At 41.4% G+C, this 26,866-nt stretch overlaps 1 protein-coding gene across 1 annotated transcript; it reads left to right on the top strand.

The window, feature by feature from the left end:
- The first annotated feature begins 3,354 nt into the window (after window positions 1–3,354).
- hira (histone cell cycle regulator a) lies at window positions 3,355–26,067 on the top strand. The gene is made up of 25 exons (XM_085367526.1): window positions 3,355–3,596; window positions 9,429–9,491; window positions 9,674–9,784; window positions 10,577–10,667; window positions 11,826–11,920; window positions 12,285–12,380; window positions 12,510–12,670; window positions 12,804–12,971; window positions 13,065–13,178; window positions 13,425–13,495; window positions 13,720–13,825; window positions 14,897–15,118; window positions 15,431–15,516; window positions 15,946–16,146; window positions 16,322–16,465; window positions 16,540–16,762; window positions 16,875–16,982; window positions 17,739–17,887; window positions 18,306–18,467; window positions 18,675–18,733; window positions 19,428–19,533; window positions 19,623–19,745; window positions 19,838–20,001; window positions 20,243–20,331; window positions 23,105–26,067. Exons 1-25 carry the CDS (start codon window positions 3,560–3,562, stop codon window positions 23,219–23,221), a joined length of 3,066 nt encoding a protein of 1,021 aa, XP_085223652.1. The 5' UTR covers window positions 3,355–3,559; the 3' UTR covers window positions 23,222–26,067.
- Window positions 26,068–26,866: the final 799 nt, after the last annotated feature.

The following is a 26,866-nucleotide window of genomic DNA, read 5'->3' as shown; positions in this document are numbered from 1 at the left end:
AAATGTTTTAAACACACATTATATGACTTATACACCCTTGAGGTTATGATAATAGTCACGTAAGTCACATTGTGAAGTAGTGAGTTATGTTAATTAAATATCACCTTTTCTTAAACATATTGTTTTTGTTGATCACTCTACTGGAAAAGAATAATAATCATGTTGTTGTTGTTGTTTTTTATTTAGTTTGTGATCAATAAAGATGTTTCTATTGTGTCTGTGTATTCTTTACAAATTCATTGTGAATTTCACCTGAACAGAATAAAGTCATGGTTATTTCCCTAGTTTCTCCTCTATGACTCTGGTATGACACAGAATTATTACCTACACTCGTAACATTTTTTGATGAAACATCTAAGTTCCAGGTGATAAATGTTTCAATCTTATCATAAAGACCCCTTAAGATGTTTTTGACTGCCACTTAACGGTAACATTAACAAGTAGGAAATTTAAGTCACTTTAAGTGTTGTTGTTGGTGCCAGGTCTTAAAGATGCCACTGACTGCATGTAGCTGGATCCTGGCAGAAATTAGGTTCTGAGGTAGCCCAACCTTCCTCGGGATGTATACACATTGTTGAGCCTTGCCAGTGACAGTAAAGATGTGAGTGGTCCAGGTCAGGTACTCTGAGAGGTGGACAGAGACAAATTTAATCTCCACATCCTGACCACTGATTTATATTTGGGGGGTGGGTCTGTTCTCTTGGACCTTCAGGAATCCACTACTATGTTATTTGTCAATTGGCGCTCTCTCATCATTGTTGGTAATCAGCCCCATGCCTGTTGTGTATCTGGTGAATTTGAGCCACATACACCTGGGGTTGTTGTTCAAATCACCTTCTATCATCAGCCTTAATACAATGGTTGAGACTAGTAACTCAAATAACCACTCATTATGACCAAGGTAAGCAGAAGAGAATAAACTGTTTATGCTGAGTCTGAGTCTGCAGAGGGTCCCGGTGATGTGGAAGACATCATGCCTCGTCCCTGTACCAAAGACGCCTCGTCCCAGTGGCCCCCAGGATTATAGGCCCGTGGCACTGACCTCCCACATCATGAAGACCCTGGAAAGGCTCATCCTGGACCAGCTGCGACCCATAGTAAGACCACATCTGGATCCCCTTCAGTTTGCTTATCAGCCTCGTCTCGGAACAGAGGACGCCATCATCTACCTGCTCAATCGTGTCTACACCCATCTGGACCAGCCGGCGAGCACTGTGAGGGTCATGTTTTTTGACTTTTCCAGTGCTTTCAACACCATCAGGCCGACCCTCCTGGGTGATAAGTTAGCAGCGATGCAGGTGGATGCTTCTCTGGTGTCCTGGATTGTTGATTACCTGACAGGAAGACCACAATATGTACGTCTCCCACAGTGTGTGTCTGACAAGGTGATTAGCAACACAGGGGCACCACAGGGGACTGTCCTCTCCCCCTTCCTCTTCACCCTCTACACCACAGACTTCAGCCACTGCACAGAGACCTGCCATCTTCAGAAGTTTTCTGATGACTCTGCGGTGGTTGGATGCATCAGCAGGGATGATGAGACAGAGTACCGGGCTGTGGTCGACTCCTTTGTCACGTGGTGTGAGCAGAATCATCTGCAGCTCAACGTGGCAAAGACCAAGGAACTGATCGTGGACTTCAGGAAGACCAGGAAACACTTGACCCCTGTTTCAATTCAGGGGGTCAGTGTTGACATTGTGGAGGACTATAAATACCTTGGAGTACACATTGACAATAAACTGGACTGGGCTAAAAACACCACAGCACTTTACAGGAAGGGCCAGAGTCGTCTCTATTTTTTGAGGCGACTGAGGTCCTTCAACATCTGCCAGAAAATGCTGAGGATTTTCTATGAGTCTGTTGTGGCCAGTGCGATCCTCTATGCTGTTGCATGCTGGGGGAGCAGGCTGAGGGTCGCAGATGCCAACAGACTTAATAAACTGATCCGTAAGGCCAGCAATGTTGTGGGGATGGAGCTGGACTCCCTCAAGGTGGTGTCGGAGAGGCGGATGCTGTCCAAGATAAAGACAATGTTGGATAACACCTCCCACCCACTCCATGACATGTTGGTCAGTCACAGGAGCGAGCTCAGTGAGAGACTGAGATTACCGAAAAGCACCACTGAACGACACAGGAAATCATTCCTGCCTGTGGCCATCTCCCTGTACAACGCATCCACTTAACACACTGTTTGCTGCTACAACTACACATGTTTCTTTTCCAAATATTTATTTATAAGTGACTTATGTATGTATGTATGTATATATATGTATATATTGTACTATTCTTAGTTAGCGTATTGTCTGTCTTGTCTTAATGTTGGTTTAAAATGGAGCACTGTAACAAAAAATAATTTCCCCCAGGGATCAATAAAGTATTCTGATTCTGATTCTGATTCTGAAGAGGATCTCTGAATGTACAGATGACCATACCCGGTGTCATTCCTGTCAGGTAAAAACCATAAACTGAGGCTGAGTATTCATTTCTGCTTCAATATTCAAATTACAGATTCAGCATTTGGCATAAATAACATATATGCATGGCTCCATCCTCTATGCATACATACTTGTTTCAACAATTTAAGCTGCTGCTGGTATAATGTGAGAGGTTACTTTTGTGCAAAATTTGGGACCCTCCTGAGTCTACTTGGCCTACTCAGTCTACCTGTGTATTGTTGACCATATGCATCCTTTTACACATTTTCGCAAAAGCAAAGACTGTGATAAGGATGTGTGCAGTTTTTTGTTTGCTTGTTTTACCTTTCTGCTTAATTTTTCTGCAAATTTCAGTGACTTGAAATAAAGGACAAAGTTTTGTATAAACACACTGTAAACAGGATTAGATTGCCACCACACAAGCATCCAAAACAATATCTGAATTTTATTATATTTGTTTTTCCAGCTCTAAGGGGTGAAGCAAAAACAAATTAGAAGTTGGCCAGAAACTTCTCAGCTCCAATATAAAAACATATTTTAACTGTTCTTAGTGTATGTTTAATGTTTTATTTTCAAGAATATTTAAAAGACATTTTAAATTGTGCTAAATTGTCGAAAAGAAACTCCGAGTTTGCGCACTAATCTGCCATTTGGCCTTTCAAAATAAAAGCCGCGTCAGATCCAATCGACACAAACGGTGTGAATTTGAGTTGATTTTCGGGTTTAACATTTGAGTATTTGCACTCGAAAAAATTAATAAGTAAAAAATCACAAATAATTATCTTTTGGTAGTTGTCTTCTATTTTAACTCTCCCCGTGGGTGTATTATGATATGTTGCCTGCACCCTCTTCCTGTCCGCGGTCAAAACTTACGGAAACACTTCCTGAGCTGCCTGGTGTTCGCCCGTTTGTCATCCGGGGCCGCCTGTCTGTTGCTGTCCGTTGGTCGACTCGGGGACTCGGGGATGCTGCGAGATGGGAGTTGAATCGCGCAATCAACAAAGTGTCGGACGGAGTTTGAGACAATAGGAGGGAGCTTTTCGTTAGTTTTCCCATGAACCGAAAGTGAGCGCTGGATGGATTTTTGTTTCGAAGGGATTTAAAATAAAATACCCGGGGTGAAAATGAAGCTGCTGAAGCCGAGCTGGGTGAGCCACAACGGTAAGCTTGTGCAGGAATCTGTTGGATCAAGTTGGGCTTTTGTTGTCGGAGGGGGGCGACTTGATAAGGACGCATGATGATGATGATGGTTATGGTGCTGGTGCACACTTGTTTGACTTGTTAGTCACTTAAAAGTCACTCACATGCTAAATCTAAGCCAACGTTTGGGCACTTGCATTTGGTGTTTGTGCCGTTGTCAGTGTCTCTGTGCTCAAAGTATATTTGTTTGCTAACCTTAGCTAGCTAGCTAGTTAGCCCCCCCGGCTAGTTCTGGTGTCCTGACGTTAGCTAACTTACCTGGCAGATGACCCGTGTCGAAGTTACTGCCTCGCAGTGACTTTTTGGGGTCAGATTTACTCACATCCCGTGGGATTTTTAACATTTTATTTGTGTGACGGCTTCACAGAAAGCTTAAAAAATAAACAAGTGTCTGCTGGGATAATTTTTAAGCTGTCAGTTTGGAAAGTTAACCGCCAGGGAAATGGCCTGAATTTAGGGTGCAGCTAACGACTGTTGTTAGTAGAGCACATTTTGCCCGTGAAATATTTGACATTTGGAAGACTCCAACAAAATTGCACAACAGCATCAATATAGAATGAAACCAAATGTATAATTATATTAGCAGATGGATTCCAGCTGCTGATATGTTTACAAAGAAAACTGAGGAAATAATACTTTGTTTTTTTGTTTGTTTGTTTGTTTTTTAATTCAGCACTCAACGGGAGTTTCTTTGTAATCTTTAGACATACATTTTTGCACTGTTGCTAAAATAAAGCACGTACTCAGGGGTGCATACAGAGTGCACGGTTAGGTATGAACTTCAGCTTTAGTCACGTAGTACACAGTACTGTATCTTTTATAAATATCACTTTAAGTAATGAGAAGCTTGTAATAAGTCACAGTTTTTTATTGTACAGTAGCTTTTTTCAAATATATTCTAGCAATTATAACCTTATTTCAAATTGTGGTTTCTTAGGCAAAAAAGGCACCGAGTGTTAAGTAAGGGTGTATTGCATAGACTGTACACAGAAGGATGGATATGCCACACACTGGTTCTGTTCTGAAGCCTCACTATTAGTTCTTCGAAGAAGCTCAATGCATTGGCTTGACCATATCTGAATTAACAAGATAATTATCTAAAGAAAAAAAATTATCCCCAAGAGCCTCTATTGACTCGAACTTCGAGGAACAGCAATGACCCTGCTGCTTACTTTAATGTAATTTGGATTTCACTTTGAAATATAGGAAGATACTGCCATATTTGTCTCTTGTATTTAATTGCTCATTTCATTCAACTGATCCTAAAGAAACAGTGTGTGCATAACTTCACAGCAAGTCACATTATTTTTTTAGCTAAAAATAAAAAAGTATAAATTACATAGAAACCAGCTAATGATGATGTTTTTGAAATACTGTGTAATGTATAGGGATGGGTATCGTTTAGGTTTTATCCGGTACCGGTGCCAAACCGGTACTTTTGAAACGGTGCCGGTGCTTAAACCGGTGCTTAAAGAATGGAGAACGCAAAATTGGTCCAAAAACCTCTCATGTTCAGCTGTTTTTTTGTAAAAAGATAACAATGTTAGCCTTTTCTGCAGCTATGGGGCATATATGGTATCACTCTTGGCTGGAAGCAGTGCTTAAAAAAAACATAAACTTTGTCCAAAAACCTCTCATGTTTAACTGTTTTCCACTTTTTCTTTGGTCATTTTAGCCTTTTTGGCCAGGGTGAAGGGAGTATCTGCCATCAAACAAGAAGACAGCCGCATGTAGCTATGATGATGTTTGCTAGTTCACCTTACCTGCATTAATGTAATAACGTGGTTAGCCTACTCAACGTAAATTACACACGAACAACATTAAGCTACTCACGCAGAGAAGAACGGCTGCTGCTGCCATCATCATCCGTCATCATTTCTGCTACACTGGCAGGGCTAGGGGCCAGGACTCTCCTCTTCGTGTTTTTGGGGGATGTTGCTAACTCCGGGTCCGATAACAGGCACCACACCCGCAGTAGATGTGCTCGGTGTGAGGTCTCACAGCAAGCTATCAAATACGGCGCATTTCTCGGCTTTTAAAAAAAACGCTATGCGTCGCCAGGTGTTTCATCAGATTCGAGGTGTTACCTCCTTTGCACAGTATCACAGTATCAGCTTAAAGCACTTGTTGCAGGCTGCTGAGTTTGCATATTTTGCTGTGAAGTACAGCCAGACTTTTGACCGCTTCGCCTTGGTCATTTTTAATCTGTAGCTCTGCTCTAAAAGAACGTACGTACCTGGCCCCGCCTACTATCCTCGGAAACGTAAAATGATTGGCTAGAATCTAAAGTGTATCACAGCTCAGGAAAATAAAGCACCGAAATGTGCGCTGCTTTTCGGTCTGGTTACTACCGTTTATGTCAGAACCGGTGCCATCGTGGCACCGGATACCGGTACCCATCCCTAGTAATGTATCTCCATGGCTTAAAGGAAGAGTTAGGGAATTAGGTTATACTACCAAAGAGATTTTGGAGGATTTACCAGAAAGGTTTCCTTTCAGGAAAATCCTCGAGTGCATGTCGATTGTAAACCTGACAAGACACTGAAATACAGTCTCGGGTGTGGGCATGTACTAACATACTTGTGGAAAATCACAGAACAGTTGAGTAACTTTCCATAAGGCAGACTAAACAAAGCCTGGTAAAAAACAAACAGCTGAGGTCAATGCCATGTTCCTGTGTTATGTTGAAATGTGTCCAACATGCAGTGTGCTTGGAAAGTTTTCATTTACATGCTTTTTTGCATTTCAGGCGGATCTGTGCACAATACTTTGCAGCAACAAAGCAAAATAAGATTCAATGATGCAAAAAACCATCAATGTATTTTCACTTAAACAAGCAGCTGTTTTTTATGTGCATTAAAATTATATAAAAATTTAACAGTGCAAATGCAAATTCCTTGCTGACAGTTTAACCAAAAGGCATTTCCAGTGGAAATTGGCCGACATATCCTCAACATAACCATGTAGAATATCTACAAAACTTAAAAAGAGGTTATACACACACAATACGGTAATATTATGTTGAAGCACAGTATGTATCACTCCACGAGGCTCCTGCCTACGATAGCCGTAATGCTCTGACAATCCATCAAGCGGTGCGGCTTCGTAGCTTAGCAAAGTTGTACTAAAACATTTGACAGATTTTCGAGCGCCGTGTACCACATACAATCATTTCGAGGTCAGTAAACACAACCAGAATTCATACATAAGGCACACGGGATTATAAGGGGCACTGTAGATTTTTCCAAAAAACACAGTAATAACGACGGCCTGCTAGCATGCTCTACCAAAAATAGTGCTTTGTTTTGTATCTGACGGACGAAAGCTAAACCAGTTCCACACCACTGAAGTTGCAGCATTTTTACAAACCAATACTGGTTCATCTTTTTCATTCAATGATCCGCTTTTGCCCTTCTCATTCTCCGTCGCCGCCATGCTTTTTCCACCATGTGCATATGAAAACAAAGGCACTGTGAATGCACGTTTTACTAGAGCAGGGCGATATGGCCAAAAATATTTATCACGATATATATTTTAAAATTTAATAACGATATAACTGACGATATAATTGATGCGAGACAAAATACAACTCCACAACATTACTAGCGCAAAAAGACAACCTTCCATTTATTTTCACTTAAACAAGAAGCTGGTTTTTATGTGCATTAAAGCTTTATAAAAATTTAACAGTGCAAATGCAAATTCCTTGCTGAAAGTTTAACCAAAAGGCATTTCCAGTAGAAATGGGCTGACATATCCTGAGCATAACCATGTATAATATCCACTGAAGTAAAAAAGAGGTGCTTTGCAACATTAAACTGCAGTGTGCAGTACGTATTTTTCGGACCATAAGGTGCACGGGATTATAAGGCACATTAAGCGAAACAAAGCAGTCAGATAAATCAAACTTTATTAAACTCATTCTTCTTGCTTCATCCACTTCTGTACCATTGATTCATTAATGTTGAATTCTCTGGCAGCTGCTTTATTCCCATGTTGTTGCAGTATATTAATGACTAACCTCGTATTGTGGATGGATTATCTCAGTTGTTCTCCTGACTGAAGTTTGCTCCGTTTACAGCATCCTGCCATGCGATTGCATTTGTCTCTAACTATCAGGAACTTTAGCGTTAACTTTTATAAGTGGAAAAGTGTTAAGTGTTCGTCCTCCAGCTTCACTGTTTATGTTATGCTAACATAGCTGTGTCGCTAGCGATCACGTAGCACATCATTATGTACCAGCTAGCCCAACTTCAGTAACCCTACAAACGTCACTGCTGTTTAGTTTCCTGTCTTCATTTATGTTGGAAGTGATAGCAGAGCTGTACGTTTGAATTTTTTCAGAAATCTCTCAGTCAGAACATGCTATATCATGCTTGGGTAACTAGCGAAACTAGCGAGCTAACTTCCGCTAGCTTCCTGCTAACTTCTAACTCCGTTAAATGTAATAAATTTTGTTTTCATGGATGCCTGGAAGTCAAACTTCATAGTTACACCTGGTAAAGCAGCAATGCTGATCGTTTTATTAAAGATGAAAGAATTTAGACAGTTTTTAACTCTCAGTGATGCTGCAGTGTTCGTTTGACCTGAAGCATACGGCGTTTAGGACCCAGATTACTCCCAGATTTAAGAGCATCTTAGTCTGACAATGATAACGACGGCCGCTTGCATGTTCTGCAAAAAAATGTGCTTTGTCGTGTATCTGACGGACAAACACCAAACCAGTTCCACATCACTGAAGTTGCACCTTTTTTACAAACCAATTCTGGTTCATCTGTTTCACTCAACAATCGGCCATGTGCGTATGAAAACAAAGGCACTGCGCATGCGCGTTTTACTCATATTCTATCGCGATATTTCATTTTCCTATCGTTGCCTAACATTATACCGGTATTACCGTGAACGGTATAATATGGCCCAGCCCTACGTTTTACCCATACTCTATCGCGATATTTCATTTTCTTATCGTTGCCAAACATTATACCGGTATTACCGTGAACGGTATGATATGGCCCAGCCCTAGCCTCCATAACTTAAAATATAAGAAGTTTGCCGTGATCAGCAGTCTTCTTAGAGCTGCCTACCCAACCAAACTGAGTAACTGAGGATGAAAGGCCTTTGTCAGACCAGATATTCAAGAGCCCAGCTGTCACAATCAATTAGGATCTAGATTTCCTTTGTAGAGCTTGCAGGGTACTAATCAGGCCTCTGGGGTGAAGTGTCAATTAACCAGCAACCATAGACGCCATTAGTTTTTAAAGGTAATCAGAAGTCATCTCATTAGTGCCATCACTACAACATGGTGTGGTGCAGCATCATTCTGTGGGCATATTAGTGAGACAATTTAGGAGAGAGTGTAGCAGTGTTAAGCTTCAGATGTCAACCCAAAGCATATCGCCAAGAAAGTATTTCCAGGAAGTCGTTGTTATCAGATGTGCTTTAGCCATGTACTGAGCAAACGCTCTGAATACCCTTGTCAATGGAAAATGTCAGTGCTGTCATTTAACACACTAGAAAACCTGTTTTGGCTTGTGACTGTGGGACATGTGTGTGCTGTATGGATTGGTGTAAAAATTATGAGTTTGGATCAGCAAAATGCGGAAAACTTAAAAGGTTTTGTAAACTTTCCAGATGCACTCTGGTGTCTTTCCTTTTAGTTACTCCTTTATTTCCTCCAGTTTTCTCAGTATCTCTAGGTTACCTGTGTACAATATCAGTCTGCAGTTTTTGTGTTCTTTAGATCTATTAAAATTGAGATGACTGATATTAAATGTTGATTTTTGTGTTTCTCAGGTAAACCCATATTTTCAGTTGACATCCACCCCGATGGAACAAAATTTGCAACTGGTGGCCAAGGTAAAACCAACAACTGCTAAAATGAAAGTTTCTCCCTTTAGGATCATTTTTAAGCAACAGCTTAGTATTCTAACTGATGGAAAGTTACAGCTGGGTTCAGGTTTACTTTCCAGCTTAGAAAAATTCTCCCTGTTGCTCCTTGTGAAGGTGTTTCATGTTTAAAATACTTGGATTGTTTCCAGGGGAGGATTCGGGGAAGGTGATGATCTGGAACATGGCGCCGGTCCTCAGAGAGGAGGATGAGAAGAACGAGAATATTTCCAAAATGCTTTGCCAGATGGACAATCACTTAGGTAATCCAAGTCTGTATATATGGTTGGTTAATGAGTGTATTTGTTCTCTAGGTCATTTTTTTCCCCTTAATTAAACTTAAGGGTTACTTATGGTCTCTAACGATAGCTCCACACTGTGTGTATATGTAATTTTCTTTAATTAATTAGTTTTTTAACAGTTATTGAAAGCTGCACAAATAAACATCTGATGCATGTAGACTGTACTGCAATACCAACATGCACAGCTGTTATCATTTCCTTGACAAGAGGTCATTTAAATTGATGAAATAGAGTAAAAAAATAAAAATGCTCATTAAGTAAAAATGTAAATCAGATACAACAAATCCGACGTATAAAGCTGAATATAACACAACAAGGGGGTCAGTGAGTAAAAATGTTAGTCAAATACTATAAGATAAGTCTGAAAGAGTTCAAGATGTATTCAGAATGTGATTTGAATAAAAAAGAACTAAGGAAAAGTAACTATTTAAAAAAATAAGTAGACCTTTTACACTATGAAAAAAGAAAGAAAGGAAATCTATAACTATAAACCCATCTGACTAAAACGTTCGGAAACGTTGACCTTGGATGGATGGAGATAACAGCGGCAGGAAATTAAAATCACTTCGCCTTCCATGAACTGCCACTGACACTGTGTTCAGTGACCTAATAACAAGCAGCCATATTTAATAATGAGAGCATCTTGATCTGCAGGTGCTGTTATTGTCCACCCTACCAGCCTCCTCAGCACTAATCCATACAAACTGTATTTATAGCCTCAGTGAGCAGAAGTGTTTGTGTGTGTCTCTGCAGCCTGTGTGAACTGTGTGCGCTGGTCCAACAATGGGCTGTATCTGGCCTCTGGAGGAGACGACAAGCTGGTCATGGTGTGGAAGAGAGCTGCGTATGTATACACACAGTCACTCGCTCAATATGATAAACAGCATTCACTATCTGTCAAGAAACGTCTGGAAAGACAGCCAAACAAGGACGTTTCCATGGTGACTGAGCTGAAAGCAGAATGGGAAACTTTTTGTGTCAGCGTGAACGCACACTAGATTGTGTGTGTGTGTGTGTGATAGGCGGCAATTTTACGGCTTTCCACAGTGCATTATATTACAACGATCTACACTTTAATAAACTTGCATCAATATTATTTATTTATCCTATTCTATTTTTTTGTTCTAGTAACACCAGCATGCTGTTCAATGGTCAATCATATGAGTCACTGTTGTAAACTAGGGCTGTTTAATTAAGCCAAAAAACCAAAAATCTACTATTTTTGCAACCTTAATAATTCTGCAGCACCATGATCCAAAAATTGCCAGTGGTATGCTACTGCTGGAGTTGGGGCATATGCAGATTCTACAGCTGTCAGCTACTGTTGGATGATGTGCTGCTGCTGATGGATGGTATACAGCTATAATCGGTGTATTCCACAGCTCCAGGAGAGGCATGCCACTGGCCACTTTTGGATCTTGACACACTGTTTCCTACACATATACTTTACTTGGGTGGGCCACCGACGGCAGAACGGTCACATAAATATATCTAAATATATTTTGGACCTAATTTTAGCTTTTATTTATTTATTTTGCTGCATGAATAAAAATAACACCAGAGTGTAACTAAGACTGCCAGAGGGGGTTTTTGGACAGACTTCGACATCCTATACTGCAGCTGGTAGCTCTTCTCTGGAAATTTGCTTCCAAGCTGGACAACCAGAATAACCAGAACTTGCAGTAGGTTGATACCTCGTTCAGTTGCTGGTATATGTTACTCACACGAAGTGCTCTTGTTGCCAAAAGCCATAAAAGATGATTATTACACAAGTATTTTTTGTAACAAAGTCTATATTTATTATTCTTTGCTGCTTTAAAGTATGTCCCAGTTCTTTCTCTGTGTATGAACTGACTGGATGCATGCTATCCCTTTCCTGCTAGTTCAAGCTAACTTCCTCTCACTGATGTTTTCTGGTGAATCTCCATTGTTGATAATTATGTCAGCATTCACATTTGCTGCTTTTTAATTTTGTCTGTCTGTGTGTTTCTTTTCCCTGTAGGTTCATCGGTCCCAGCACAGTGTTTGGGTCAAGCAGCAAGTTGGCCAATGTGGAGCAGTGGAGGTGTGTCACAATCCTGAGGAACCACACTGGAGGTAATAGACTCAGAAAATGCACAGAGAAGTTGCAGATGTTCACAGATACTGAACATCTGCACACATCCACCAACCTGGCTAGTTAAAGAGCCTCTGTTCATTGTGTGTGTTCTCGAGGTCTAACAGCTGTGTGGTTAAATTTTTAAAAACAAAAGAATTTCCTGAAACAAGACGATGAATAAATCATAAAAACAAAAATAAAGTGGAAAAATATTTCAGATAATAGCCAGATTTTTTCCCCTTCAACATTCAGTACATTACTTGGTAAATTTCTTTCTTTAAATCCCCTTTGACATATTAATGTCAAAAAAAGAAAAGTGTCACACCATTGTCATCATTTGTTATCATTGTGCTGTGTTTGCAGATGTGATGGACGTGGCGTGGTCTCCTCGTGACGTGTGGCTGGCCTCCTGCAGTGTGGATAACACCATTGTGATCTGGAACGCTCGCAAATTTCCAGGTAAAGTTTAACCACAGCTCAGCCTCTGGAAAATAGAAAATGCTCATATTTACAAAAGTCTTTTGTTTTTAACTGAGAGGGAAAAAACACTTTCTGCACACTCTGCAACTGTCTTAATGATCTATTCAGAGATGATCACTACTCTGCGAGGACACACTGGCCTGGTGAAAGGCCTCACATGGGATCCAGTGGGGAAATACATCGCCTCCCAGGCTGACGACCACAGTCTGAAAGTGTGGCGGACGGTGGACTGGCAGATGGATGCAAACATCACCAAACCTTTCAGTGAGGTACAGAAACACTCACTCTCGCTTTGATTGGAACCCACTGAATACATTGTGTGTTTCCACTAATTGATTTAGGTTTTGATTTTATTTTGTCATCACAGTTTAAGGGATTTTTCTCTTTCTGTCTCACTCTCAGTGCGGTGGGACGACCCACGTCCTGCGTCTGTCCTGGTCTCCAGACGGTCAGTATCTTGTGTCGGCTCATGCAATGAACAACTCCGGCCCCACCGCTCAGATTGTGGAGAGAGATGGCTGGAAGACTAATATGGACTTTGTGGGCCACCGTAAAGCTGTCACTGTGGTGGTGAGGATGTGCTAGCAACATGTTCAGCCAGTAAATCTATATTTAAACAAAAGAAAAGCTACTTATTGATGCGTCTGGTTTCTGTTCCTACAGAAATTCAACCCAAAGATTTTCAAGAAGAAGCAGAAGAACGGCAGCTCTCCGAAGCCCAGCTGTCCGTACTGCTGCTGCGCTGTTGGCAGCAAAGACCGATCGCTCTCCGTCTGGGTCAGTAAAAAACCCACAGTTTTAAAGTTTAAAATAATGATAGTAAAACATAAAAGTTAGTACTCTCATTCCTTAGTCAAGCTGCAGTTTTCATGGCTTATTGATGTGATGACATGTACATTAATAACCAAGTGAGGGCAGTTTTTCCAGTTCAGTGGTTTCTCACCAGGAATCGCCAAACCCAGTTTTAGTAGCTGTTTGGGAGGATATAAAAAAATAAAGTCTCTCTCGCTCTCTCTGCTCCAGCTCACCTCACTGAAGCGCCCTCTTGTGGTCATCCATGATCTTTTCGATAAATCCATTATGGACATTTCCTGGTGAGTGAAGACATTGTGGGCTGTCACATTCTGCAGTCTCTCTTATTCTAAGTCCACCGCCCTGACATCAGATATCTGACTTCAGATATCATTTTTAATGTCTCAGTGTGTGGATGCTTTTTTACCTGCACCCTTCTCTGTTTGCATACAGGTGTTTTGTGTAGGCTTATTAAACATTACTGGTGGTGATAAATGTCTGAGTTTGATATGTATGTGTGTATCAGGACATTGACGGGTCTGGGGATGTTGGTTTGTTCGATGGATGGCACAGTCGCCTATTTGGACTTCTCCCTGGATGAACTGGGAGACCCGCTGAATGAAGAGGAGAAGGTAAGAAGCATCAAGGCATCACTGAAATTGTGACTGTATGTTTACAACTAGTCCTGTGTACACTTAAGACCTGTGTCATATATATTCTACTACAATGGTAGATGCTCATGTTAAACATAGCTAGAGTTTCAAATAATGAGGTCAGCTTGTGTACAAGGATATCATGTAGGTCAAGTCTCAAGCTTTGAATGCTTGGTTTCAGATGGTGTTTTCCGCTCTTGGCTGTGTTTTATGACATATGGGGGATATCCCAAATGTGGTCATCTCAGGCACATGGCTCTGCCGGTGTGTGGAGAAATCTGCCCCACTTACTGTTTAATTTTGGTTGTGAGTTGCAGCCAATCAGGAGAAAGTAGGTTTAGAGAATAAGGAGCTAAGACGGCTTGTTTCAAACAGAAGATGAACTGAGGGATAGAGACCAAGGCCCTGTGTAAGATTAGTAAGGTTTATTTTAAGTGCAGACTATGCAAAGCTATTCCAGTAGACTATAACAATAAATATATGGAGCTGGAAAAAACGAGGTCCAATTTAAACATTTTTTTGGAGCCTGAGTAAGTGCCCAGGGGTGTTGACCATCTGAGCAGCTTGCCTTATGTACTGTCTTTCTTTACTTGTGGGGAGTAATTTAGGAGCCCAGTAAGATAAATAAAGATTATTTGAACTGTGCCTCATCTACTCTAGTAGAGTGCAGCAATGAAAACGTAGAGCTGAAAATATGTACTGCTGATATATTTAAAGTCAAAGTCTTCTCCTGATCTTTTATTTATTTAGCTAATAATAAACTCTAAACCAGCTAACAAATACAAAGTTTTATTTAAACCACATAACAAAGTTGTCCCTTCTCATCTTGTTTTTCATTCTTAGAAGTAGAGAAAAGTAATCAGTGAATGAAAAATGCACCACATGAGGCCCAGACTCTGCTTTATGTATAATTATTGGTTGACATCTTTATATTCCAGGTTTTTATTGCTAAGCAGTTTAACAGATTTTTTAAATTTTGTTGGTGGTTCTTGCTTAAATAAGGTTTCTTCCCTCCTAGAAAACTTTTCTTTTTCTTCTTGTGACAAATAGAACAGTATCCATCAGAACATCTACGGTAAGAGTCTGGCTATAACCAGCACCGAGGCTCAGCTCTCCACCACCATCATCGAGAACCCAGAGATTCTCAAATACCAACAGGAGCGGCAGAACTCTGCCCAGGCCAACTCAGGACCAGGTGCTGCTGCACCTGAATCCTCAGCACCCAAACTCAACAGTGTGATGAACGGGGAGTCTCTGGAGGACATCAGGAAGGTAGATGGAGCAGCCATCTATAATAAATGAAATTAAGGGGGGAAAAAATGCTTACATAGTTCTGGGAGGTGCTTCCTGGAAGCATATCAGAAACCTGATAATTATATTTTCATTGGGTTTTTGGAAAACTGTTAGAGTAGAGACAAAATACATTAGAAATCAAAGTCCAACACAGTTTAAAATATACTAATACTTATGTTTTTTATATATATATTAATGTTTTAAACTTTTAATTTTCCAAAGCTGTCAAAACATCCTTTTTATATCTGTGCAGCGTAAATTTCTTGGATGCTTTATTCTCTCATCTGGCAGAATCTTTTGAAGAAGCAGGTGGAGACGAGAACAGCAGATGGCAGAAGAAGAATCACACCGCTCTGCATTGCTCAGCTGGACACGGGGTAGGAAGGCATGAAACACACTCCGGTGAACAAGATGGCTGATCTCACAAAAATAGCTGGTAGATCATGTTTGGACTCCAAAGATGGCGGCTGGACTGATTACAGGTTTCTTCTGTGCCATCAAAGCTACAGCAACACAATAAGAGAAGAGCTTGAAGTGTCAAATCTTTGGTTTTGAGTCCACACAAGTTCAAAGACTCCTCTCAGTCTGAACCGGATCTAGATTTAATTAACAGTTGAAACAGGGGGCTATTGTTGCGTGTTTTAACAACATAGAAGCCACGTGGTGCAAACTGAAGATGATTCTGGTCCACAGAGCTAATGCAATGTAGAAAAAGTGATGGTTAAAGTTAGTTATTGTTGTATAAAAGTAATAATAATGTTAACCAGATGAAGAGTAGAAGATCACAGGCCCTTTTCTCTCTGCAGGGATTTCTCTCCGGCTTTGTTCAACAGTGTTCCCATCCTGCCCTCGGGCTCATCCATGTCCAGCCAGCTCACCCCCCAGCTCAGCTCCGACTCCAGCCCAGGACAGGCCTCTTCTATGGGGCTTAAGCCCACACACGACCCCATGCTTACCTCACCTCCTCCCAACAACACTGCTAAGCCAATGGAGGACAACAATGATGGGTATGGAGATCACAGATAGGGAATTTTTGCTGTTGTTTTCTGTTTTACCCTCTCTGTGTTGTCTTTTTCATACTTTAAATTCCCAAACCTCCCACTTCCTCTTCCCAGTCGTTTACATGGCGCTTGGTTTTCTCATTCCCGCCTTCACTTGTCTTTCTCATTATCTTCGTCCTAGTGTCAAATCCAGTCTGCTGCTCACCTCTGCCTCCAAGATTGAGCCAATGAAAGCTTTGGACTCCAGGTTTACAGAGAGGTCAAAGGCCACACCAGGCGTGACAGCCGCCATTTCGTCCACAGCTGGACTCACACCGTTAGACGGGTGAGTAACTGTGCAAGTGAAGAACATCAAACACAAAAACAGAACACAGAGACATATCTGATGTCCTGTTCTAGCAACAGGCCGAAAGACGGCGTCACCGCCCAGAAGGAGGCAAAAACCAAAGAAGAGACCAGCAGTGACAGCGAGGATAAGATGGCTGCCATCAACAAGAACCTGACATTTGGCAAGAGGAAACCAGAGCTGCTGCTGGATGGAAGAGAGGTGCTGGAGAAGAGGAAGAAGGGACGGCCCAGGAAAGACAAGATGGCTGCTTCCATGGCCCAGCCTTTCACTCAGGTAGAGGGACATGTGGATGATCTGAAGCCTGAAAATCTGTTATTTTAAGCTCTTTGGGTGCAGCTAAAATAGGTTAACCAAGTGTGCTTTTCTACTTATCTCGTCATAACAGATAACTCCTCCCGCGGAACAGGAGCCCAGCAGGGTTGTAGCTCCTCCAGCTCCTGTCGCTGTTCTCAAACTACCAACACCAAGTACACAGAAGGCCTTCAGTCTGCAGGTAACACACCGTCTGTCATCTCTTTGGTTTGGACTTTAAGTGTTTAGTGTGTTTATCCAGCTGGAAGATGTATTGTACTTTTATAACCACCTTAATTGACAGTTTTTCACCTCGAATTATATCTGTTTGCATCCCCCGTCTGATCTCTCACAAGCTCTACGGTTTGGCTTTGGGTCTTTCTTTTTATTTCTTTGCTAAGTTTGTTCTCTTGTTCTTCTAGCTAAGGTCGTCGTTGTTCTCTGCCTGCTTTTTTTTTTTTGTCTTTTTCTTCTTTTTAGTGTTTCCACTGTGTGGCTACTCATTTTGTAGCTTTTTTTTCTTAAGCCCACGTCTCAGAGGTAGAAATTCTTATTTTAGTTCAAGCCTGTTTGTTTGTTTTGTTTATATCTATTAATAAATAGCCATCAGCACTTTAGAAAGCCTTCTCTGGCTTCCTCCTTGGACACTTATCGTTTCAGTTTCTTCAGTTAGAAATTCTCCCTTTTCTGTTTGAGCAGTGTCGTCTTCTCCCTTGTCTTGAAACATCAGCTTTGGTGGATTTGTAATTGATGAAGGCGATGCTCCATACATTATCGAGAGTGTTTGTTGTGCAGCTTATGCTTCTTCCTGCTCGTTTTTGAACATGAAAGTTGTTGTTGTTGTTTTTTTGTTTTTGTATTTGTGGTCGCTTGTTTTCCTTTGTTTCTCTTTTGATTTCTATGTTGTTGTACTTTTTTAACATGTTCAAAATAAAGATTAAATTCAAATTCAATTCAGGTGAGCATGGAGCCCTCAGTGTTCCTGGAGGTGGAGAATGAGGTGTCCATGGTTGCAGGTTCGAAGCTCAGCCAGCTGCGATGCTCCAGAGACGGACGAGACTGGAACACGCTCCTGCCCAGCTCTGTGGTCGTTGCTGCAGGCAGCAGGTAGGAGGCGCTGCTGAGTTTTCATACAGACAGAATCTCTGTTTATACTTGAATTGATTTACTTTCACTTTTTGATGTGACTTGGAAAAAAAACTAGTAGCTTCAGAACTTAAAAGGTCAGGGACTAAAGCTAAAATAGACATTTAAGTAAAGTAACGCAGATTCATTGCCGAAATTACATGCAGAATATTTTTTATGTGTGCAGTCATCCTCTAAACTCCCAGTTGGAGGAGGGAAAGTCTTCGAGGTATCACTGAAAAGTGGAGGATATTCCCACACAGTGCTACTGATTTTAATTTAGGCCACACTGTTATGAAATGAAAACATCAGCAGGTCTACCAAAGACAGAAAATGTAAAAAAAAAAAATGAATTAACAGCACAAAATCTGGTCTTCCTAATTCTCCTCCACTCCCTCAGTGACATCCTTGCAGTCGCCTGTGAGGACAGGATGTTGTCAGTCTTCTCTTCCTGTGGGCGGCGACTCCTTCCTGCCATTCAGCTAGGCACGCCTGCGTCTGCCTTACACTGCTCTGCCCACTACGTCATGGTTCTGACCGCTGGAGCGACTTTGTCCGTGTGGTCAGTGTTCAGCTGCTCTGTTTGATTTGAATTGCTTGGGAGCTTTTGTTGCATTTTTTTATCTTTGATCTCTGAGGTAAAACTAGTTTTACAGAGATGCCTACGCATTTAGAAAGTGCATTAATTTACGCTGGTAGTATTTAATGAATATTTGTCTTTATTCTAAAATCTTTGCTCTTTGTAATAATTCATTTTTTGTTTCTGCAGGGATGTTCAGAAACAGAAGGCTCTGGTCAAGAACGAGTCTCTGCTGACTGTTTTGTCTGGTGAGTCATCGCTACAGCTGATATCTACTCACATCAAAACAAGCTTGACCGATAAAACAGCAGAGAGATGTAGTGAGGTGCACTGTGTAGCGAGACTAATGTGTTAATGGGTATATTTAGAGTTAAAGCTGCTTATCTAACGCTAAACTGACTAATGCTGAACACATAACCTGCTCCAGAGAAGTCATATTCAGAGTTTTGTTTAGAATGTATACTTTCATTGATATTTATTTTAAATGTGCAGTCTGTTGAGCTGTGCCTTACTGACGAAATTTGCATGCACCCAGTTGGTTATGAGGAAAACAAATATTATGCTTGATTCTAATCTGCTGCCAATTCTGTTTTACACTGCTGGCCTTGCAGCTAGTGGAACAAAAGTATTTAAAAATGAGTTCATTAGTAGGCCATTTTACACTGAGAATATAAAATCAGTAGCGTTTCACCAAAAGCTGAAAGTATTAGCCCATGACCACCATGAAGCTGTGGGACAGAGGCAGACCCACCTGTTATCTCTCACTGGGGTTTTTAGGGTTTGTAGCGCCGGCTAACAGAGGGAACGTGTGGTTATGTCCAACTTGCTTCACTGCACTCTCCAGGCCAGATTTGATTTGATTATATAATGACTCAGGTGATTATTAATAAGTGAATCGAGCCGTGTTATTCTCCATGAAAACTACTTTGTTTGTGTCTTCAGGTGCTGACACTACAGTGTCCCAGTCTCTGCTGACTCAGCAGGGAGTTCCAGTCATTGGACTGTCCAACGGGAAGTCGTACTGCTTCAGCTCCTCTCTGGAGACATGGTGAGAAACACTATGGAAGTACTCACTGTACTCACAGATGAATAATGAACCAATGGATTTGACAGCTGTGATTAAACCATCTCTCTCAGGACTCTGATAGCAGATAAAAGTGACTCTCTGGTTCAGTGTGCTGACTTCAGGAGCTGCCTGCCTAGCCACGATACACCGGTGTCCTCTGGGCCTCTGGCTGTCATGCAGGGACGCAACCTCAAGTATGTCTTTAATATTAATCTGCACTTCTCATCTTCAGTAATATAAAATGTAATAAAGAAAGTCAATAAAAAAGTCTCGGTGCTCCCCGCAGTGCCGGTCGGCTGGCTTCCCGCCTCTCCTCCACCCCTCACCACCTGCAGCAGAGCATGACGCTGGCCTTCCTGGAGAATCAGCTGGCGTCTGCTTTGACTCTGCAGTCAGCACAGGAGTATCGCTACTGGCTGCTCATCTATGCCCGTTTCCTCGTCAATGAAGGTACCAAACTTTCAGCTGAAGGGACAAACATCAGTTTTGAGTATTGCAGATGTGTTCTGATAGAAAATGAGAAATGGTGGAAACTAAAACAACCTAGGTGCTTTCAGAAAATTTGGACTCAATTGTCTGATTGAACAGGCGGCAACTGTAGAAAAGCAAGCTTGCACAGTGTCATATGTAGTACACAAGCCTTATATAAACAACTCTTATATTTCATATATTTTTCTGTTTTTCCTTCCAGGCTCAGAGTATCGCCTCAGAGAACTCTGCAAGGAGCTCCTGGGTCCTGTCCACAAATCAGCGGCTACATCCTGGGAGCCCACCACACTGGTACGACAACAAAAATCAGTCTCTTCCTCTTGATTTTGTCTTTTCAAATCAAATCAAATCACTTTTATTGTCACATCACATGTGCAGGTACATTGGTACAGTACATGTGAGTGAAATTCTTGTGTGCGAGCTTCACAAGCAACAGAGTTGTGCAAAATACAATAATGTAAACAAGCAAAATACAAGAATGGCTACATCTGAAACTAATAAATATATGTACAATATATAATAGTATATGCATTTCTGGATGTGTATACTAAATATTTTTCTACGTACGTGTGTGTGTGTGTGTGTGTGTGTGTGTGTGTGTGTGTGTGTGTGTACATATTTTACAAATTAAATAGAGTAAACAATAAATAAAATATATAAAATATACAGAGTGAGACATGTGCAAAACAGTGGCATTACTGTACAGTATGGAGTGCATAATGTTAAAGTTCCAGTAGTGAAGCTGAGGTGTCTATGACGTGTTCAGCAGTCTGATGGCCTGATGGAAAAAGCTGTCTCTCAGTCTGCTGGTACGGGACCGGATGCTGCAGAACCTCCTTCCTGATGGAAGCAGTCTGAACAGTTTATGGCTGGGGTGACTGGAGTCCTTGATGATCCTCCCCGCTTTCCTCAGGCAGCGCTTCCTGTAGATGTCTTGGAGGGAGGGAAGCTCACCTCCAATTATCCGTTCAGAGCACCGCACTACTCGCTGGAGAGCTTTGCAGTTGTAGGCGGTGCTGTTGCCATACCAGGTGGTGATGCATCCAGTGAGGATGCTCTCAATGGCACAGCGATAGAAGGTCCTGAGGATGCGGGGGCTCATGCCGAATCTTTTCAGTCTCCTGAGAAAGAAGAGGCGCTGCTGCGCCTTCTTCACTGTTTTGTTTGTGTGTACTGACCACGTAAGATCCTCAGCCAGATGTACACCAAGGAACCGGAAGCTGCTCACTCTCTCCACAGCAGCGCCGCTGATGGTGATGGGGGTGTGTACTTCTCTGCACCTCCGGAAGTCCACTATCAACTCCTTTGTCTTTGCGACGTTGAGGGTGAGATGGTTGTCTTGACACCAGTGGGTCAGGGCGCTGACCTCCTCCCTGTAAGCCGTCTCATCACCATTGGTGATAAGACCCACCACTGTAGTGTCGTCCGCAAACTTCACAATGATGTTGGAGCTGTTAGTGGCTGTGCAGTCGTAGGTGTAGAGTGAGTACAGGAGAGGGCTCAGTACACACCCCTGTGGAGCACCAGTGTTCAGTGTGATGGGGGATGAGGTGATGCTGCCCAGTCTGACCACTTGGCGTCTGTCAGACAGGAAGCTAAGGATCCAGCTGCAGAGGGAGCTGCTCAGTCCTAGATCCTGCAGTTTCCTGTCCAGCTTCAAGGGAACGATGGTATTGAATGCTGAGCTGTAATCTACAAACAGCATTCTCACATACGTGTCTCTCTTCTCCAGGTGTGACAGGGCAGTGTGTAGTGTCAGGGCTATGGCATCATCAGTGGACCTGTTGTGGCGGTATGCGAACTGTAGAGGGTCCAGTGAGTCGGGTAGTGCAGAGCAGATGAAGTCCCTGACCAGCTTCTCGAAGCATTTGCTTACGATGGGGGTCAGGGCTACAGGTCGCCAGTCGTTCAATGAGGAGATGGTGGAGGATTTGGGTACAGGGACGACGGTGGCCATTTTGAAGCAGGCTGGGACTACAGACAGAGAGAGGGAAAGGTTGAAGATGTGTGTGAACACTCCAGCCAGCTGAGCCGCGCATGACTTGACTTTTAACATGATCCAAAGTCCACTGAATATTAACAGCTTTTATTAGTATAGTCACTACAAAATGTGACATGAAACACAGCTTTTACTAAATAGTAAGTGAAGCACAGAACAGCTCAGTTGTCTTTAAAGGGTTTATTTAGATGTTTGAGACAAGTTAGCCGAGGTGCAGTTTGGACGTGGGCTAAATGTCAGATTAGTTGAAAGTTTGCACTTATAAACTGCACCAGGATCTGTTTCTGACAGCCTAATATTTTATCTTTGGTTGTGAGAAACAATTTCAGAGATTTGATTGGTATTAGTGGAGTCAAACTGAAAATAGTGAAAATACTACAAATACGGTAGTGAGGTGATCAGCAGATGTTCAGACAGTGGAAGCTGGAGCTGATCAGCATCTGCTGTCTCTCATTAGACTGTATTGCTTCACTGTGTCTGTGCTGTTGGTGTCTTTTGAACTTTTTTGATGGACTGCCTCATTAATATTATGTCTTGCTGTGTGGTACCGACCGTCTAGGAAATGTCTGCTTCAATTTGCAAATCTAATATTTTATTAGTCTGGTCCTAATTAGCACTACTTAGGATGTCTGTGTCTCTGTGTTACACCTGGACAGTTTATGCAGCTTGCGCCACCCCATTGTCAAGGTGGTGAATGATTTCGAATGTAGAATTTTGAAATTGATACCATAGGTGTGTCTGCTCGGAGGCTGAGGGGTAACACTGGCAGCCGCTCGTATTTTTTATTTTATTTTAGTATTTGAGATTGCTACTTTGTTTTGATCATTTACTCATTTCCCAGAATCTCTGATACACATTACTGGTAAGTATGCTTGGATGATATAAACCAAAATTATCTGAACTAAAGAACACTTTGTAACGACTGCGCACACGCTGTAAACAATGTCACTTCTGCAAGATGACAGTTCTGATTTCTTCCATATTTTTGCTTCTTTTTGCACACAAAGAGGAAAAGATGAGTCGCTTCGTCCTCACACGTTCACTGTTTGACTTGTGTGTTTTTAGGGTCTACGTAAGCGTGAGCTGCTGCGGGAGGTCTTACCCGTCATCGGTGAAAACCTTCGGTTCCAGAGACTGTTCACTGAGTACCAGGATCAGCTGGAGTTGCTGCGCAACAAATAGCACGCGCTGCTACGCAGACAGAAACTGACACAAACACACACGGACTTAAAACAGTTCGGTTTGCCTCGGCTCAGCTCCGGTAAACTTTGACTGCTTTCTTCAACTTGAAACGCTGCTCTGGCTCAGACCTGAAAAACACGACCTGGGTGTCTTCTGAGAACTTTAACATCAGCCGGTCCTCAGCTTTTTGAGCGCTGGGACTTTTCAGTGCTGTCGTTCACCAGACAGTTTTTTTTTTTCTTTCTGGTTTTCAGTTTCAATTCTCCTCTCCTGTCTTTATTCCTTCTAAATGTGATCTTTTTGACCTATGCACCTCTTGCCCTCCTAATCATGAACCTAGAAAAGGTAACTCAAGGGAGATGGTGATAGAAACGGTCGTCAGGTGCAGCATCAGCAGCTGTATGGAATCATTCTCAGAGGTCTTGGAGAGAGATCAGAGGTAAAATGTAAAGAGAAATGTAAATTAGAACAGATTTATAGGAGCAATATGCTTGCACCAAAGTGATGCCAATTTAGTGAGAAATAGTCTCTCACCTGCATCTGCCAGGTGAAGGAAATGAAGGGCATCCAGACTACGGATCAGCTGGGTTTTTACAGGTTGGTATTCCCGAGTGTACCGTTATCTTTAAAATCAGCAGTTCTCATACCAAAATGCGAAAAGGGTGGTAAAATGCAAGGCCATGACTGAAATGCAGGATTGTTGTCTGTGAAATAAAATTGGAAAATTGAAAAAAGAATTTGTGCACAAACATTAAGCAGAAATTTATGTAAGCACTAAACTAGGGCTATCTGTGAGTCTGCACCTTCGATTGGTGCATTCGCCATTCCTTGGTCCTCCCTCGACTGAATGAGCTTTTACATTCTGTAATCTCTCCACAGTGTAGCTCCATTCTTAGCTATTTAAAATAGATTTTGTTTGTAAAAGGATAATCCTTCACTTCTGCAGAGATGGGCTGGCGCATCTAGATGAAGGTGATTTTAAAAAAGTCATCGCCCTACAGAGAATAGGATCTGGTGCAACTGGGAAACAACGTCTGACACTACGACTGATCATTAGGCTAAACCAGTATCACATCTCAGAATCTCTGGCTGCACTAAAATCATCGTAAACACAAATTCAGACAAAATAAAGTTCTTAAAAAATGAACGAGACACCAGATGGTTTAGGGCATTGCAGGAATCCCTGGTAGATGTGCAATAGTTGTACATCGGTACAAGCTCTTGGTGCTAGACATTGTTTGTAAACTGTTAGTGCCGAGTGTTACAGGTTGAGAGAAAGAATCAGCTTATGGAATCAAAATTTCTTCATTATTTTTTAACTGTTTTCTCAACACAAGACACGTTTTAGAGTGTTGAGAAAATGGTTCTGTTTTCAGGCCGGCCTTAGTCATTGCACGGTGTTATACGGTGGCTGCATGAATCATAATGCACAATATTAAATTAACCCAACAGTAGGCCTTTCAGACATGGGTAACATGGCTGACTTACCAGTCTGTTACAGTAATGGCACTCTGTCATTCGTAGGGCACTTTTACACTTTAACTGTGGCGTCAGACAGACTTACTGACAGCGGTGAAAAAATGCAAAGTGATGGGATGTGCAAGAAATTTGTCATAGTTGCAAAAGTCTTGACGCACATGTGGTAACAAGTATTTTTGGTATTATCTCCAAATCTAACCCACAGACCGTATAAAAGATGTATGCCGTTAAAGCTGCAGTCTAATATTGGCCACCAGAGGGCGATAAAGAGTTCTAGTCCTTTGGGAAAGCTTCCCTTATACTTGACCTCTGTAAAAACTTTGCTGGTGAGTTAAAGGTCTCAGTCAATCATTTCAGGTCTTCGTCAACATCAAGATTATTTTGTAAGTTTAGCTTATGATTTCACAGTTGTTTGGTTTTTGCTCGTCATACCCAGTTTCAAAACACCAAGATGGCAACAGCGAAAAAGCTTCTCTCGAATCTTCAAATTGTGACCACAGAAGAATGTTTTCATGTAGAAAACTGTAATAATGAAGCCACATGCTGTCATACAAGTTCTACTTTTTTTGTTTGTTTAGTTTGTTTTGTTTTCTGTCATGTGTGATCTGTCCAAACTTTGCAGTGACAAATTTTTCCTCTGTCCAGGCGAGCAACATTGCTGGCCCACTTCAGTCTAAAAGTGACCAGTTTGCGGGCTCAGAATGATGGAAATGGATAGAGGCTAATCACAGATAAAAAATCTCTTAACTCGCATGTCCAGAGTAGCTGCAGGGTTTTATTTTTCTGAACTCCACCAAAAATGGTTCTGGATTTGTCAGATAATTATGTCTTATATTTGAAATCATGTGGACATTTCAGGAGACCAGACTCGGTGAAATGTTCTGTATATGTGGGGGTTTTTTTCCACTTGGTTTGTAAATAAGCTGAACTCAGAAACACAACCAGAGCCGATAAAGGCTCCGATTTCTCTCGATTTCTCTTCACATTTCTCTGCTGCTGTGCAAGAATCACTGCTTTCAATTCAGGATTAAGGAGGGAAAATTGTTTTCTGATATCCATTAACTTGACATTTGACCCAAAGGTCAAGAAACCCAGTGACACATTAATGAAGTTCATTTACCTTAATAGTATGTGTGTTTAGCCTTTTGTTAGTCTGCAGCAACATTAATGCACTCCTCTGCCTGCTCTGTGTGATCACACAGGAAGCTTGTTTAGTGTTATATTTCACTTCTGAGTGTGGTAAGCAGCACAGAGGAATCCCTTTTACTTAACACCCCCCTTTTTATTTTTTCTTCTTCTTCTTTTTTTTTTTTTATCTGTACAGAACTTCCTTCCTTATTTGTTTCATTTCTTTTTGTTGTTGTTTTTTCGGGGGGTTTTCGCTGTCAGTCATTTTTAAATGTTTCTACAAGACGTTTTGTTTGATTTGTTTTCAATTTGTATAAGAAAAAGAAAAAATAACCAGAGACAAGCTGAAGTTTTTGCTTTGGAAAAAAAAGAGGAAAGATTAAACAAATGAGGAACAGTTGTGGCTTGTTAATTTCCTGTGTGGTATTGCTTCATTTTGTGTTCGTGTGTGTTACTGGCTCTCAAGTAATGGGTCCTGATGCTGATAATTCCCAACCAGATTTCAGCTAATGTTCCCCCACAGCTCGGAATCCCATCATCAACACCACTTTCTATGATAACATTTTTTTAAACTTGTTTGAAATTCACTTGGGCCTTTTTTTTTTTTTTTTAACCCATTTCCTCTCCTTCTTTATAGCAATTCTGGCCACTACTTTGTAAACACACAGCGCCTATTTATTTGTTGTATGTATTCATTATGCTACCATTATTTAAAAGTAATGTTAGCTAGCAATAACTTAAATATCGTTAGCTAACAGTAGCAGCGTAGCCATTCTGTCCATCAAGTTTGCTTCTTTTGTACCGTTTCCTTTAAATTCTTGAAACTATCAATATTTTCTTCTGTATCTCTGGCAGTTTATCCTCTAACAGTTTAATAATTCGTTTTTTCATTAGACTGGCTCAACAGGTGGCTGTTTTGATGAACAAATAACATTTAAAAAATTTACAGCCTATGGCTGCTAACCAACATGTACAAATGTATATTTAGCTAACGCTTTTGTTTTTGTGATTGGTAGCTCACTACATGAGTCAAATAGC

The sequence above is a fragment of the Diplotaxodon limnothrissa genome, linkage group LG12 (genome assembly GCF_057381915.1).
Source record: "Diplotaxodon limnothrissa isolate DT_005_m linkage group LG12, D_limnothrissa_male_GT1.1, whole genome shotgun sequence".
Taxonomy (NCBI): Eukaryota; Metazoa; Chordata; class Actinopteri; order Cichliformes; family Cichlidae; genus Diplotaxodon; species Diplotaxodon limnothrissa.
Note: the sequence above shows the minus strand (reverse complement) of the source record. Positions and strands in the feature narration are given on the sequence as shown.

Excerpts from the sequence above, each read along its gene's own strand:
- hira (XM_085367526.1), top strand. The coding sequence starts at position 3,560 with ATGAAGCTGCTGAAGCCGAGCTGGGTGAGCCACAACG. Across the intron at positions 13,826-14,896 it reads CGCTGAATGAAGAGGAGAAG|AACAGTATCCATCAGAACAT; the intron begins GTAAGAAGCATC and ends TGTGACAAATAG. Across the intron at positions 18,468-18,674 it reads GGAGCGACTTTGTCCGTGTG|GGATGTTCAGAAACAGAAGG; the intron begins GTCAGTGTTCAG and ends TTGTTTCTGCAG.